This window comes from Aptenodytes patagonicus, chromosome 10 (assembly GCF_965638725.1).
Source record: "Aptenodytes patagonicus chromosome 10, bAptPat1.pri.cur, whole genome shotgun sequence".
NCBI classification, from domain to species: domain Eukaryota; kingdom Metazoa; phylum Chordata; class Aves; order Sphenisciformes; family Spheniscidae; genus Aptenodytes; species Aptenodytes patagonicus.
In genome coordinates this window covers 17395997-17412383 of record NC_134958.1, presented here as the reverse complement: position 1 = coordinate 17412383, position 16387 = coordinate 17395997, and the positions used below count along the sequence as shown (strand labels likewise).

Here is a 16387-nt window from a genome sequence, read left to right as displayed (position 1 = left end):
CTTTTCGTATTGTAATGGTGTATTCCACCCATGTTTGCAAACCACATTCCACCAAAGCCTGCCATGTTTATAGCTAGCTGATCAGTAATGTATGCTCACTGGCATAGGTGGTTTGCAGTTCAGTTAGTGACTGCACACGTTATCTGTGACTAGAGGCAAAGTATGTAGATGTTAATCTTTTGCTATTATACAATAATGTTTGAGGCAAAATTATTAATGGCAGTTACGCATTTAGGAGGTCATCCTTTGAAGGGGGGAGAAGTGACATACAGACAGACAAGGCCGTCTTTCCAAAGCTCATTTTGAGGTAGCTATACACTTGAATAGGGCTGGGGAGGTATGGCAAGCATTTGTGGACAGTGCCTTTTTTTCTCCTAATTGAATGGATATGCATGTGTGCGTGTTGGTAAAAAGGTTATTCAGAATATAAATAAACTATTAAAGGATGCTCATTTAAAAGAATGTTCTGCATATTAATAATTGTGAGACTCGGACATTGGAAGCCTGCTTTGAAAACTTGTGATGCAGCCAGTTGGACAAGGGAAGCAACAGAAAAACTATGCGTTTAATGAAAATGGATCTAATTTCTGTGTGACAAAGTTGAGCATTCTGCCCAGCACGAAACACTGAGAAATCCTGACTATATCTAGCTCCAGGAATGGTAAAGCTTGGGGCACAAGCCCACAGGGATATGGGGATGGGTGGCTGTAACTTCTAGGCTGTACTACCTTGCCAACCACAAGGTCAGGGTTTTTAAATATTTGGCCACAGCTTGAGGGGTTAACTCTCCTTAGAGTAACAGTCCCTGCCCTTCCTAATCCTTCCTAGCTTCCTTCAGGAGAAAAAACCCCTCTCTTTGGGGTTGTTCTTTGTTTCGCTTTCCCTGTGCTGCTGAATGGTGAGTATGGACTAAGTGTCACTGAACACCTGAGAGCAGCAATTTGTCCTGTCTTTTATTGAATTTGATGGGGATTTCTGTGAATGTAGGATTGGGTGGGTCATCTTGAATAACTCTTTTCCCTGAAGCATTAATATGAGGGGTGGGGGGAAAGTGGTAATGTAAGAGTTAACTATTGCAGTATTTTTGGCTGGTTGGAAATCAGCCTGTCCTCTTATGTTATTGCTTTCCTAAAAAGTTCCACATTAGATGGAAGTTCCTGAAATATTATTGCAACCACTAGCAATCTCCATTGTTGAGGCATCGGAGTGGAAGAGAGCAGTCAGTGTCTGTTGACCCAAGTTCATCACCAAAAATGACCTTACTTCCTGAGTTTGCTAACATTATAACAGTTTTCAATCTCCACATTTCCAAGCTTTGCATTACGCAATATTTTCCATTGCTAAGAACTAAAGAAAATCTATTCCGATCCAGATAGTCCAAAAAATACTTTTGGTCTGAATGGTTGATGGCTGTAGGAGACCTCCTCCTTTACTGGTAGAATAGGCAGCCATTTGACAGGGAATGAGTAAGACAAGTTACTTCCTATGTCATCCAGTTTCACTTGTGACTGCAGAGTGAATGGCTTAAAAGGGATATTAGTGCTCTCCATGTATTACAGTGTGAATTCTTGTTCCTAAGTCAATCTGTTGTGTCTACAGGTTCCCCAGAGGATAGAAGAGCACAGAGATGCATCTGAGGATAGCAGTGCAGGAATCCCAGGCATGTGGGGAAGTTGGGGCCCCTGGTCTGCCTGCTCTCGGAGCTGCAGTGGCGGTGTGATGGAGCAAACGCGGCCCTGCCTCCCAGCCTATTACCGAGAAAGGGGCTACCGAAGGCCAGGGCGGCAGTACCCAGCCTCAGAGAGAACTCTTGCTCATCAGAATTCCCGCCACCATGAGGACTCACTGACTGCTTATCCTGGCCATGTCATTTCTGCCATCCGTACATCTGTGCCACTTCACAGGAACGAAGAGCAGCTTTGGGCTGGCCTTCGGGCCTCTGCCTCTTCCGGGGGCCGTAATAACAGCCATCTGAGCAGAGGAGCATTGAGAGGCAGCAGGCATTCTCAGTCCCAGAGGCAGAATGCCAAGCCAGAAAAGAGGTATGTGTCTGTGCACACGTTTTATTCTTGCTATGAATGATGTATCTTAAGAATGACATGTCAGATTAGAGTTGATATTTTTTAATACTTACGGAAAAGCTATTAAAGACTAAGACTGACTTTTACAATGTCTACCATATTCTGTGGAAGGCTGTCCTCCCTGTTGACTACTTATATGATAATACCCAAGGACAGATATAATTATTCTACAATTGTACTAGGCAGATTATCTTATTTCCCTTTAAGATTTGTTTTAGGATTTATTGAGGTATTTTTCCTTTTCTGCTACACTCTCATTTGATGTTTCCATCTTCACCATAATAATAAAAATCAGAACAAATAACAACTCTATAACTGGATTCTTAACTTCAACAGCCATTCTGATTTTAATTGGTTGGAAAAAAGACTCATCAAACTTTTTTTCATAAAGAATGGCCAACTGTCCGTTCACTTTTTTCCTAGTCAAAACTCTAGGTTTGTTTTGCATTTTTCAAAGAGTTTCTATTTATGGGCCTTTTGTTTTCTCTTTTTGTTTTCTACCATCTCTTTTAGCAAAATTTCCTGTTTGATGAAACTAAAAAATGTGGTTGTTTAATACACAATATTTTAAACACCGCATATGTTTATATCGATTTCATAATATTAGCTGTTCAGTCTTTAAGGCTGGGTGGAACTGTGTTGTTACAATTAATTCCAATTAATTCTCCAATTTCTGGAGAAACACTCTTCTCTTCTTAGATACCAATCTCAGATTTTTTTAATATATGAATGAAAGGAAAATAGATGTGTTTCCATTTTGGAAATTGAGGAGAACAGGCATGGAGATCCCCTGGGAGGGAGTGCTCCTGAAACGTCTCTATTCTGTCTTTCCTCAGAATATGTATTCCAGCAGTTCTCTGGTTCTTTCCCTCTCAGCCCTCTTCTGATGCATGGAGAGATTTTTTTTTTGGGGGGGGGGGATAGTTAACAAAAACCCCAGAACAAACCAAACAAAAAAAAGAACACAATAAACAAAACCCAAAAAACCCTCCTTCATATTATCTGCTTCTTTAAGATTCTTAGGTGAAGCAGTCAACTGTAGTTCCCTTTTTAAACACCTCTTGCTGACCCAAACAAAAAAAAGAATGTTACCTTGAGGCAATATTCCAGCCTGACTGGAATAAGACAGTAGGAACCTGTGTTGCTGGTGATAAAGACATCCTTAGCCCCTGCAAGAAACTCTCTGCATCTAAAAGAACATTTGAAAATAGAAATTAACCTGTTAGCCTCCTGTTTGTCTCGGTGAAGCATAAATTTCAAAAAGTGGGACCAGCTGTTCAGATGTTGATCTTCCTAGGTGTTGGCCATTTCCTTTAACTACTGCTTTGTCTTTCTTTCAAACCCATGCCAATGGGTAGCCTAGACCTACTGAGTATAACTTCAATATGGCACTGATGATCTTATAAAAATTCAGAGAATGCCAGAGGCAGGCTTTTGGTAGCAGTGTTAACATGACTGCTTTAAGACAAAAGTCATATTCTCTTTTTTCTGTTTTCCTACTTAATCATTTACTATAATGCACTTCTGTTCTCAGCTGTGCAGTGCAACAGATACAGGTTGTAGTACATAGCTGGGTTATTACCGATATTGGAAGCCTGGCCTTGTGCTGACTTTGTCAGCACAAAGTCATTCAACGCCTGTTTGCTCCAGCTCCTTGGCACCCTCAGTCTCCAAGGGAATCCCAGCTGGCCTGGCCTCTGCAGCAGACCTGCTGCCAGGCTGCTGGCACAGCTGGGCTTCCATCCCCGCAGGCTATTTCTTGCTGCTGTGGTGGCCTCTGCAGGCCAGGAAAGACTGGAACAGTTTGAAACAATCACTGCAGTTATGGCTGGAACATGAGAGGACAATGAGCAGAAAATAATATTGACTGTGTGCAGAAGTGAAGCTATGTTATTTCCTAATAAATGCCTTGCCATATGAAATATTAAAATGATCATAATGTCCGTTGTGCCTCCACTTTCCTGTATGATGGAGGCCTTTGCTTTTGAAAATTCTTGTGCTCTCCTAAGCACAGTTCAAGCTTCTGTACCACAGTTGATTTTCCACCCACACACACACACTGCCCCTTGGCAAAAGACTGTGGATTCAAGGTCAGTGTTTTAATCTTATTTGCGTAATAAGTTATTTCCATCTTGTGTTAGGAGGGTCCCTGGTGGCTTTAAAGCCTGTTGTATTGCATAACTTTCAGATTCTTTGGTGGTGACTGTAAAAACAGAATGAGAACAAAAAATGTTATTTGAAAATGAAATTGTTAGAATGACAAACCTAATCGTTTTCCTTAATTTACAAAATGCAGAGTACAAACCTTCTTTACAACGGAGATTACTGGTCCTATCAGATATATGGAAAATGGATTTCAAAATGTAATTTACTCTAGACATGATTTTTATACTGTAGAACAGTGTTCAATGTTCACTAAATGGGTGATATTGGAAATTGGTGTCAGACTATTAAAAAAACCCCAACGTCCTTGTTTTCACAATATGTACAGTCAATGGAAACTTTTGGGGGTATTCCTATTTACTGTTCTGGACTTTTATATAAAAGCTGTAATTTTAGCAGACTTCCATAAAACAATAAAAGAGGAATGGACATTTGTGACTGAGATAAGCTCACGTTTGATAGCATGGTAAGATGAAATTGGATGGCTTCCAAGGCAAATACATTTTGACAGCAATAGCAGGCCTTCAAAGCAGCCAAATATGTTTGTATCATTTAGCAACAAGTGGAAAAGTTCTCTGCCTGCTTCCAGGCAGCTGACAAAGAACTGTTCAGTTTCTTTAGCAAAATTCAAAATAATTTATATATCATAAATTGTGACATACCTTGTCTGTGAAGAGGATATTCACATTTTCAGCTTTTGAAAGTTGGTTCACATGAGATTCAGGTAGGCTTTAGGAACCAGGGCTGCACAGGAAGCTCAGGAGGAGAGAGATTTGAGGTACCTACAATTAGAAGCCTAATTTAAAAAGTTTAAGTGCTCCCCTTTTTATCGTAGTGCTGTAAGCAGAGTTCTTGCATAATTGAAATGTGTTAGGAAATTATAGTCAGTCACTGGAATGAGGATGGAAACACAAAAAGAAAGCTGATGGTTTTCTGGATTGTCTGCTGGCAAAGGAAGGGGAGCTCTTCTCAGCTTTGAAGAGTTGAGTTGCCATTAGCACAGCCTTGGTTTTTATTTCACCTAGAAAAAATGTGTCGAGCATACCGTACAATAAGAACAAACAGGAATGAGGAGATAGTGAAAAAATATCAAAGCATTTAGACATCTTTATAGAGAGGCACATATGGAAAAGTAATAAGGGCATGCAAAGGGATAACATGCTTTAAGAGAGAAAACACATCTCGAAAGGAAATATCATTCATGGACTAGGTTTTAGTACTTCTTAAATGTTGCATTTCCAGTTCTCTATTTTGGTGATAGAGAAGACAAAACCGCAATTTTACATAGACATGCTGAGTGTTAGGATGCTTACAACTGCCACCTTCACTTTCTCTACAAGTGGACTTTCGCGATGGAGCGGCAAAACTTCTGTGTCCACTTCTGTAAGCACAACGTGTACTTTGTATGTGGTTCTTAGGAGCAGAAAGAAAAAATTACATTTATCACCAGAATAATGAAATAAGTAAAGCAGGCTTGCATAAATAGTGCAAGTTTAAAGAAATATGTTAATAAGGAAAGAGCTTCCCTAAAGCTCTTTTTGTATTTGGAAGAGGAATGAGAGGAAAGATTTGCACTGAGGAAATAATCCAAAAATCATCAACTTCTCACACGGCTATAGCTCTGTGGTCTTTATTCTGCTGCCAGCAGCTGACGTGAAAGTCTGCTGTGCTGCTTTGTACCCGGTATAGGGTCAGTTTGCATTTCTAGGCCTGTGAGCAATGGAAAGGAAGAGTGTATCGTTTAATGTCAAAACAGAATTTCCTTTCTGAAAGTATTTCTTTTGCCCCCTCTCACAGATGCTTTGACCAGGCAAATGTAGGTCACTCAGTTGGCAGGTCTGCAATTAACATTTAAAGGGACACTTCAGCTGTTAATTCCTTAACCAATTTAGGCATCATTAGCTGCATGTTCTGATGCAATTTTTGTGACCTGTTCTAGTCAGTTCCAGTTTGTAGAGGTGGACGAATCTGTGATTACTGGACCTTCAGGTTCAAGAAGGTATTATTTTCTCAAGTTCCGAGGCTTTATATTTATTGGCATGGGTGTTTGCTTTTCTTAATATTTGGAATGAAACCCAGCTCAAGTACTTAGCCATCCCTCCTTTCATTATTTCTCTAATAGAATGAAAATGTGATGCATTTTACCCCAAGCCCAATATGGTTATGAAAGCTTATTGGGGGTTGGTGTGTGTGCAGGAGGAAGACAGAGGGAGAAGGATTTGATCCTTTTCTGAGGATAAATTTTCCAGAAAATTCCAAGAGCAGCAGTGGTAATCAAAGAATTCATTTTGGTAGCACTTGGGGGATTTTAAGCCATATGAGAAAGATGTTTATTTTCCTTCTGAATAAAATTCCAAACAGGTTCTAATAGCAATAAAGATCACGTGAGGTATTTCCTGGCAAAATGAATAGCTAGCTGGGGTGGTTGTTGCCTCAGACTGACTTTGTGCTGTCCCACCTCTCTCAATAACCATCTGGTTATTAATCCCCCTGATGTGCTCTAAGTCTCACTTATTATTACCTGATTAGTATCAGTTTTTATTATGCTACTGTGAGCACGCTTTGAACGGTATTACCAAAAATAAAAACCTAACATGATACTATAATTGCAAGCCACACGAGAAGCTTTCTTAATCTTACTGCTGAACATTTCAACCCTTCCTGAAGTGGGTTGACTGAAGGAGGGGAGGGGAAGTGAGAATGCTGCTAGCATTCATTCAGATGTGAGACAGTCCATTTAACCAATGAATTCTTGCCTGGTCAGTAAGGGGTAGAAACACAACAAAGCTCCCATCACAGCTGTAATGCATCTCAGCAGAGTTGTGTGTTATTTGCGTTGAATTTCTGCCATTTTACCTGCCAACTGCATGGTTACATTATTCAATCAAACCTTAAAGATGAAGCTAGGGGAAAAACTTGTAGACTTGTAACTAAATTTCCTGGGATCAGAGACATTATGCAACTCATTGAACTCAAATACTACAGTCCTCTTTTTCTAATTCTGGAATCCTATCTCAGTGTTGAAAGTGACATAAATGAGGTTATACAGCACTTGCCTGGAGATCAGCAAAAGCCAATATAGTAAGTTATTGTGCCGGGTGTATTGCAGCTATCTAGACTGGGGTATTAGTGGTGGTCTCTGAGGATGGAAAATTTCATTTAGGATAGTCCACACGTATCACTCTTACATCAATCCAATTAATTAAACCTGTTCCCAGGGGGCAATTTACTTAGTGACCTTATTCTTTAATTTACTCTGACAGAAAAATGTAAATATTTTTTGCCCCTAATATAATACAGAAATGAGAGAAGAATCACCTTTGTGGTATAATCCATTTTCCTGCAGAAGATGCAAGAGTTGGTTACTCTGTGTCTTCTAGCAGTTGAAATTTTTAGGTCAAATATGCTCACAACGGGTTTAATACTCATGTGCATATATGATACATAGGACGTAGTGAATATCCACAAACCATGGTGTTGTCACCTAAGTTACAAGAAATGTAAACCAAACTCGTTCGTTCCATTATTTTGGTTACCTTGATAATGAAAATCAGTAAAATGAAGTGAATGCATGCACCGATTTAATTGCAGTGAAATGTGCTGATGAAGTGTGAATAATATGCTGTAATGTGGCAAAAGAAGTTTGTGATGATGGCTCCGCTTTCTAATGTGTGATATATTCTCAGACGGGGTGGTTTAACTCTCGTGACCAAATACTTGACAAAGATAACTGCTCACCGCTTTAAGGCTATTTTCTAGGTCAGTGAGCAGATAGGCATGCATTTTCATAACATAAAACAGAGTCAAAGGGCTCCCTTCTTTCATTCATGTTTAAGTGATTTTCTCCAGATTGATTTAGAGCTGGTGAAAAGTGAGTACGTGGAATGCAAAGCTGCACAGGGCTATGGTACAGTACTGAGAGGCGTTATATAGTGGCTTTTGACATGAATCAACCTGACTGTTGAGAGCTCTCCCTTTTGAGTAGATGGAAATATATTCCCAGAACCAGTAAATCATTCCTTTTTGTTAAAAATTTATTCATGTGAAAGAATCTGCTAAAATACTGTGAGGTATAAACTTGATAGCAGTTATGACCAGGATAAGACAGTTTATCTTGTGACTCAAACTTAAGAAAAGGGGGCCAAAAATGCATGGTGGACAGTCTTTTTAAAGTAAACCTTGTTAACTGTGTGCCTAAGAATATATAAAACATGAAAGAAAATTAAAAGCAGTAGGAATGCTGGAAAGTAAATGATTGAATAGGACAGCTGTAGGCCAGTTACAGTTTTGAATTACAGAGGAAGTGCCAGGGATTAAAAATATGTATCTGAAATTATTTTAAGGATTCTATTTTAGGAGTAATAAAAATAATAAAGTACATTAAAAAATATATACCCGTACCTATCCTGTTAACAGAAACTTAAGTAATTAGGACCTGTTTTTTCCATTTGAAGTTGAAGTTTTGTGACTGCAAAGAGTTCTTGGTCTCCCTTTATTTTTCTCAATTACATTTAAATAAACTCCAATGAGTGATACTTCAATAACTTCATTGCTGACAGGAAAGCTAATAAGTCACTTTCAGTTCTTCAGAAACAAAATCAAGGCAACTCTATATTAAATACTTGAACTGTATGTAAACGGGTAGTGTCCTTTAAAAGCTGTCACTTACAGTAGTGTAATGCTGCTAAATAGATATTTTGCTATGATCTAAAATATTAGGTTAAATCTTGGTATACTTATCCACAGAAACAGGTTTAATTAAGTTAGAATATATGTAATTGATTTAGTTAAAGAGGATTTGGCCTACTAACTTAAGCATGTGTATAGTCCTGTTAAAACCATGATGGGACTTAAATTTAAGCTAAATAGCTTTGATAAGGATCTAAGGGGACTGAGCTCCTTTAGAACTAAGTTTCTAGTGGGAATCAAAGAAATGCACTTTTGGAGCATTTTTTTAATAGAAATTAATAACTGCAATGCAAAAGCACAAATCAGTAGAATTTAAAAGACATTTTGCAGTGGTACATAATGTGGAATATTGTGTGGGAAATAAGTTATAAATCATATTTGTACTCTTTCTTCTGTCTTTTCTCCCACTTCCATCTTGCACATAGAACCTCTGTTTCTGATGATAGATCACTGTTAAGTTCAGCTTGAGTAAGTGCTGGCTGTGGATCGATTGCTGTGTTGATAGTACAAAAATACAGTCAGCAACACTTCAGAGATTACATTATAGACAACTGCTTAATTCCCAAGTGAGAAGAATAGGCAAGAACCTGAAGAATGCTTGGGTCCTGGGCACCCAGAGCAGCATCAGGCTATATGTGCAGTTAGACCAGACTCACTGATGAGATGAGTTTCCTTAGCGTATTAGAGGACTTATCTATTAATTCCAGGACAGGATTGCTGGTAAAGCAAGCCTCTGAAGATTTTGAAAAAAACTTCAAACTCAACCAAACTCTCAACAAAATTAAAAGAAAGTGCTAAGCGTTGGTTTCACATGTATCCAAATGCTCTGTGATGAAATTCTGTTGTCTTTCATTACAGTGGTTGTTGTGGCTGGGCATACATGGAAGAAAACCGTCTTCCTCTGCTTGCAGAGTAATTTCTGCCAATAGACAAGAGAAAATTTTGAAAAAAAAATCCCAAAGCCTGCAATTCTTGTGCAGTTTTTCCTCCTCATCCCTGGTGAGACTGGTGGCTGAGGGCTGTTACCTTCCCAGAGAAGGTTTCTCTTACTCCTTGAGAAACGGAGTGAAAGGTTGTGAATTGAAAATGAGGGAAATGGGCAGTTTCTTTGGGTTAATTCTCAGAGAACATTCCAACAGTAGGACAAGTCTTCCGTGGTGTCATAAATGAGAGTTTTTGCTAATGTTCAACCTTGCAGTTTTTCATTTACAAGAGAAGAAGTATTTTGATACTAGGAGATAAGTTGAATGAAATGCTGCAAAGCTCATGTAAAATACATTATTCATTCTGTCTGACATCAGAAGAGAAAGAAAATGAGTTATGCTTCAGCTGGAAGTGAGCCAGGGAACCTCTGTTTAGAGAACGGTGGGAGAAATGTAAGGAGAAAGGAAGTGATGAAAATGGGAAAAAATGAAAAAGGTATGTTGGAGAGAGGCTTTGTAAAGAGCACTTAAGAGAACAGGTGGAGCCCGGGAAATCTGTAATCTTACTTAAAGATGCTGCATATCCTTGGTTCAAAGAGGGTTTCTATTCAATATAAATAACCAGCCCACCAGCTCTGAAAGTACTTCATTCTTAGTGAACCTCAAGAACACTTGAGGTTCAAAGCGTTGTTCTTAGCATAAACTCTGTGAGGCAGTGATAATGCATTTATTTGCCGACCAAGGCAGACGTATGCTTATGGCTAAAATTAGAAAAAGCTACTACAACAAAATTCCTTTTTGTCACTGGCTGCGAGGGGCCAGTTCTCACTCTTCTCAGCTGACTTATCCTCAGCATGAGAGAAATTGTTAATAATTAGACCAATAAGAACACTAGCTAATAATAATTATTTTAAAATGTTTGCTACAATCCATACAGTAATAGCACAAAACCTGATTTTTTTACTTGTCTGGGCAAATGTATTTTTGAATTCAAGAATATGTTTAGGTTGGCTTAAGTTTAAAGGGGCCCATCATTTTTATTATCAAAGTGCTAAACAGATTTGTCTGAACAATCAGGGAGGTGTGTGTGTTTATGAGAATTATGCCCAAAGAGAGAAGATTGCCAGATCTGCATTAAACAGCTGTTATGCCTCTACTTGAGATGAACACAATAGATCAGAGATGTCTATTGGCTATGGTCTGACATGAAACACTTAATGCAGCTACTTGCTCTTCAACATATATTTTTCTGTTAAGCAGTAATTTGCCTTTAGATGATAACTCTGTTCTTGGTGGCATTTTTTCCCCCTTTGCTTGTCTGTAGTATGTGAGTCTTCATCCTAACTGACTGCAAATATTGCTGAGTACTTCTTTTCCTCTTCTTATTCCCTCTTTCTCTTCTTCAATCCAGTAAATAACTGAGCAACTTTTCTTATTAAATGTTTATTTGGTATACTAGCCAGTTTAGCCAGAGAGCCTAACAGATGATGGAGCTGGTGAGATTTGCTTATCCTTGCCTTTGTGATAATTCTTCCTTTCTGTTGCTTCTAATTCTTGAAAGGGTATTTAGGACCTTTCTCCATGCAGAGTATTGTAGACAATCGTTGATTGATATCTTTTTATTAGAAGCAGTTAAATAAAAGGCTTGGCCTACATTAAATAATTTTATTAACGTGAGTGGATCAGCAGTGGCAGAAATCTGGCTGACATAAAGATATGCAGCCAAAAGCCCTCGTGTAAAATTAACTGGCCTAGCATATGAAAAACCTGGGAGCATGTTGTTTCCCTACCTGAGCTGATCTGGCTGATCTACGAGGAGGAACTTTTCTCTAAATGAAACAGGTGTAGGATATGAACGTAGCTCTCCCCAGTCTTAAGTTGTCTCTGCACACCTGGACCTATGGACCCTGAAAAGGAAGTACATCTGACAAACCTATTAAATTTCTGACTATGAACATTAATTTATAGGCAATGGAAAATTAGCATGGCTGTTCCGCTAATACAGTCATATTTGGTTCAGCTGAAGAGGGGAGTGCTTTTGAAAAGATTGATGCAGAAGGTAATCGGTAACTTCCTGAAGGGCCTAAGCAAAAAGAGCACTGGATTTACACAAGTGAGAAACACTTAGTGATCCTGCAGAATAAAGTCCCAGGCTTCTTTTTCCTGTCACCTGTTTTTCAAACAGCTGGTGTTTTCTCCTCTCTGGGAGGTGGGTTTCTTTTGATTTTTAACTATTTATTGTGTAGTTAAATGAGCTAACTAAAAATAGTGAAGTGTTGTTTTAACCACTTCAGTTCTGAGTGTGATAATGCTCGTATCTTAGTGCCAGTGGTTGACTTCTCATACCTATTGGAGTTCAACCCTGCAATCATTCTTATGATCGGTGCTTCAACTTACGGTTTTAATACCTAAGTAAATCCATCTATAAACAATTATCTGCTCTGCAGGGACTGTGCTTATCAGAAGGAACCTAAGCATTATTCATTATTGCTGTTTTCATAGAGGCTATGTGAAGAGTTTGTATTGATGCAGTTATATCCTTGCTATGTCAGTGCAGTGCAGCATGTTGCAGGTTTTGGAAATATATTAGAATGCTTTCCAAATACAGGTATTTTAGGGATTATGCTGGTGGAAGGAATATGGGGCTCCATTCTGCTGCCAGACTCTTGTAATTATTTCTATTAATGCTGGGGAACCATGGACTTGTAAGACAGTATCTAACACCTTGCTGGAAAAACTTTGTCAAAGTTGTCTAAAACTCGGAGTCTAAAACTCAGATCTTGCTCAAATTGGATTTTAAGAGTTTGTCTGAGAGCTGTTGACTGTGGTTCATACGCTCAACTTCACTTCTGTAGCAACACATACTCAACATCCTATTCAAATGCTCTTCTTAACCATTGCTACGTTAAGAAGGATGACTGTTGGGTTTTAGCATGCCTGGATATGTAAAGTCTAATGCTGCAAAATCTCACTCTAGCTTAGGTCTGGGCTAAGTAGGCACAAGGCTTAGGGGTGTCCTGTTACTTCCTAATTCTTTTTCCTCCTTTACCTGTTGCATTAAATGAGAGTGCATCCCAACTCTGACCTGGGTCATGATAGTGTGCTTTACAAAAAAAAAAAAAAAAAAAAAAGAGAGACCAATAAGGAGGAGCTTTGAAGCCATGCTGTGGGGAGGAGCGAGTTATGTGGCTTATAATGAATATAGGTAGTCATAATGAATGACAGGTAAGGAAAAGTCCTGCTGGCAACTGAAAACTCCCAAAAAGCCATCAGGGTTTGACCTACTTCCATCTCCTACCAGCAGATCAAAGCTGGGTTGATTTAGCATAAAGCAAACAGTGTCAGCAAGGTTATAGTTGAATTCTGATTATTAAGTTAATGGTAGATTTTGTCTGATTTTCCTCCCCCTTTCCCTGATTCCCCTTCCCCCGTTGTTTTCTCATTGTGTATGGACCTACATAACACTCCCTCCCTCATTGCTGCATGACATCATAAATTCTGCCTGACACTCCCCAAGAATTATAAAAGTTAATTACCACCAAGCTATTTTTACAAGCTTCTTTATTACATTGCAGCAAACTGCATTCCTAATTTATAAGGGTGTTGCCAAGTGTGAATGAAAGATGCTTTAAGGCAAAACAGACAGTGTTCAGAATAGTTTCAGTCCAGGCAATATCAGTTTAAATGAATGCACGAGCACTGATAAAGATGTTAATAATTAGAGTTGTGTGTTACACTTTGTTTCCAGAAGCTTGTATGTTGAAAGAAATGTGATGTTCCCAGCTACAAAAAGTTAACCTTCCATTTCAGAGGAAATGTGTTCCCATGAAAATTCCAGCTCATAATTACTGCACAACCTTAGCAAGTTGAAACTTGTATTCAGTGGTACACAGCAATGTCTTGGGTTATTCTGGCCCTAACTGTTACGGGGGAAGAGGCAAAGGAGAGGACTCGCCCCTGATGAGCCTTGATGCAACCACGGGCATGTCATCATTAGGGTGCTGGAAACTTAGGCTACCAGAAATGGTGCCTCATCTCTTCATCAGTGGGGACTCCGGCAACAGTTCCAAGTTACAGCGTAGAAAAAGAAGCCAAGATGAGGCAGGAACTAACAGCAAGAATGTTGTTATTGCTTTCACTTCTTAAGTGCTGTTGTTTTACGTTTGTTGCAGCGATCAACCGTTTTACAAGAAAAACGTCTGGATTCCCTCAAAACCAAGTTTTTCTAATTTTTGCAAATAATTTGATGAGATTCCAGCAGCTTTTGGACACTTGCTGCCTTCAACCATGAGTCCTTCTTTCAGATACTAGTCATTCTATGTTTAAGACTACTATATGCCCATTTTCATAATTTTTTCCAGGCTGAAGTGTCCTAGTTTATGTCACCATTTCTTGCGTATCCTTCAGTTCTTTCCAGTTCCGATCATGAATCATGATCGTGATCCAAATCATGACCCTGAATTGGAGATTAACAGTCAAGCATCAGTCTCATTTTTGACCTTTTGTGTGACCTCTCCTGCTTTGCCAGGCAGCAGTTCTTCCAGGTGGGTCGGGTGATGCATCTAGGTGTTCCTCTCTGGAAAGGTCTAGTACTTGTTGCTGCAAAGGATTTGGCATTCAGAAGGCTGGGACAGAGGCATATTCCTACCATTTCACTGGTCTGCACATGGCTTATTGCTCAGTTACTAGCAGCTTTCTCCTCCTGTTGATGCAAAATGCAAGCAACCTGACTGTAGATGATAAATTTGAAAGGCTAATTTCAGTAGACCTGCCACCCTCTGTCCACCCCTGCGAACACCACTCCACGCAGTCTGTGCTCCCTGCAATGAAGCAGTAACTTTCTCAATGCCAGGAGTTGTTGCCAAGGTTCATATCTCAGACATTTCAAATTTGGTATGGTCAGGTTGAGAAGAAAACTGCTGACTGTAAGAATCATTAGAGACTGGAGCAAGTAAAAATAAGGAGTTGTATCTGTTTTCCAAGATGAACCAATTTCCTCCAAAATCTAAGATGCTTCATGACAACTATGATACCAAAGTGTTTTCAGCATGCAGAATATGACTAGAAATCTCAAGAAAGATTTTTTGCTTGTTTCTTTTGCTCTTGCTCAGAAATGAAGTTACGTTAAAAATTAAAAATAGCAGCAATATAGGGAGAATCAAATTATTTGTCCATTAAAAAAAAACCCCCACCAAAACAGCACAAAACTGTGTTCATTTAAATCAAGTTGGTTTTAGTCTCAACTTCTGAAATAATTCCCATTCATAATTTCTCTTTCTTTTCTTTCCTGTCCACTTACAGGAAGCTTTTTTTTTCCTCCCTTAATGCCAAAAACCATTATACTACTTTTATCTACTGTAACTACCAAAGCCCTACCTCAACAATGATCATCACGGTCACAGAGCAGATTAACGGGTATAAACAGCTCAAGAGTGCTGGTCACTTATCTGCCAGGGTAAATCAACACTCTTGTTCACACATCCTTGAGCCAGGAAGATTGATTAAAAGCCCCACGTGGCCATAAAGCTAGAATGTTAAGTAAATGACTTCCAAGGTTCCCATGTAACAAGAGTCTTGGGAGAATGTAAGACTTGGGAAGAAAACAAACACAAGAAAAAACAAAACCAAAGAAAAGTCTCTTTGATCTGGTGGCTGTCTGACATCTGTAACACTTCAGTTTCTAGGAAATAAGTATGTCAATTTATAACCTCCGGTTTTTGCTGCAGTTCAAGGCTATTTTATATATATTAAAAAATATAAATACATTTTATGGACAGAAAGAAAATGACCTTCTTTTAATGGTGTCTCCCTTCCTGAGCTGCAAATGTTACCCAAAACAGCTGTATTCACACATTGCTCTGAACTGGAAGAAATCTTTTTTGCCAACTTATTCTTCAGACTGCAGTATTAGAAAGCAAGGCCTGATGCGATGTTGAGCTGTACAGGATGTCAAGAAAAGCAAATGCAAACTGAGCCTATTGCTTGCAGATAAAATTCCAGGATTAACCCTCTTGGATGGTATGACTCAAATGTGGTATTACTCATTTTGTGATTTTTCACTTGTAATTTGGAGCTGAGTTTCTAGACTGAGTCCATTGTGTTGCTGTGAGTGTGCAGAGGAAAGAACTACCTTCCAGGGAGTACCAGCTGTTTCAGAGTGCTGATACAGGTGTAATACAGCCCAAAACACAGGGTCTTCAGTAAGGAAGAAGAGATCTGTGCGCAAGAGAGCAAACTCGAAACTTCTGTGATTAGTGCTAGGGGCTGTCAAGCTCTTGTGTAATGTTTTAGTAATGTACAGTGAAAGGTGGGGTTTTATCCTGACAACAAATCGGGGGGTCATGACTTATTAATTAAATGTATCGCTAATCCACACTTTGTATATTAAAAAAAAAAAGAAAGAGTAAATCTGCTGGCCAAAGAAGAGAAAATAAACTACGTACCATAATAAGAATATTTTCCTGCATTTGTCATCTTTTCCAGAGGTCTTTCAGTAATATTTTGATGTTCCTTATCCTTCTTCTGTTTCCA

The 16387-nt window shown here is 39.0% G+C and overlaps 1 protein-coding gene across 1 annotated transcript in view; it reads left to right on the top strand.

The window, feature by feature from the left end:
- The window catches only part of THSD4 (thrombospondin type 1 domain containing 4), a 332056-nt gene that overhangs the window by 40927 nt on the left and 274742 nt on the right, over nt 1-16387 (top strand). The window contains exon 4 of the mRNA XM_076348305.1: nt 1600-2042. Within this exon, the coding sequence (XP_076204420.1) occupies nt 1600-2042 (443 nt within the window). The remainder of the gene's footprint in view (nt 1-1599; nt 2043-16387) is intronic.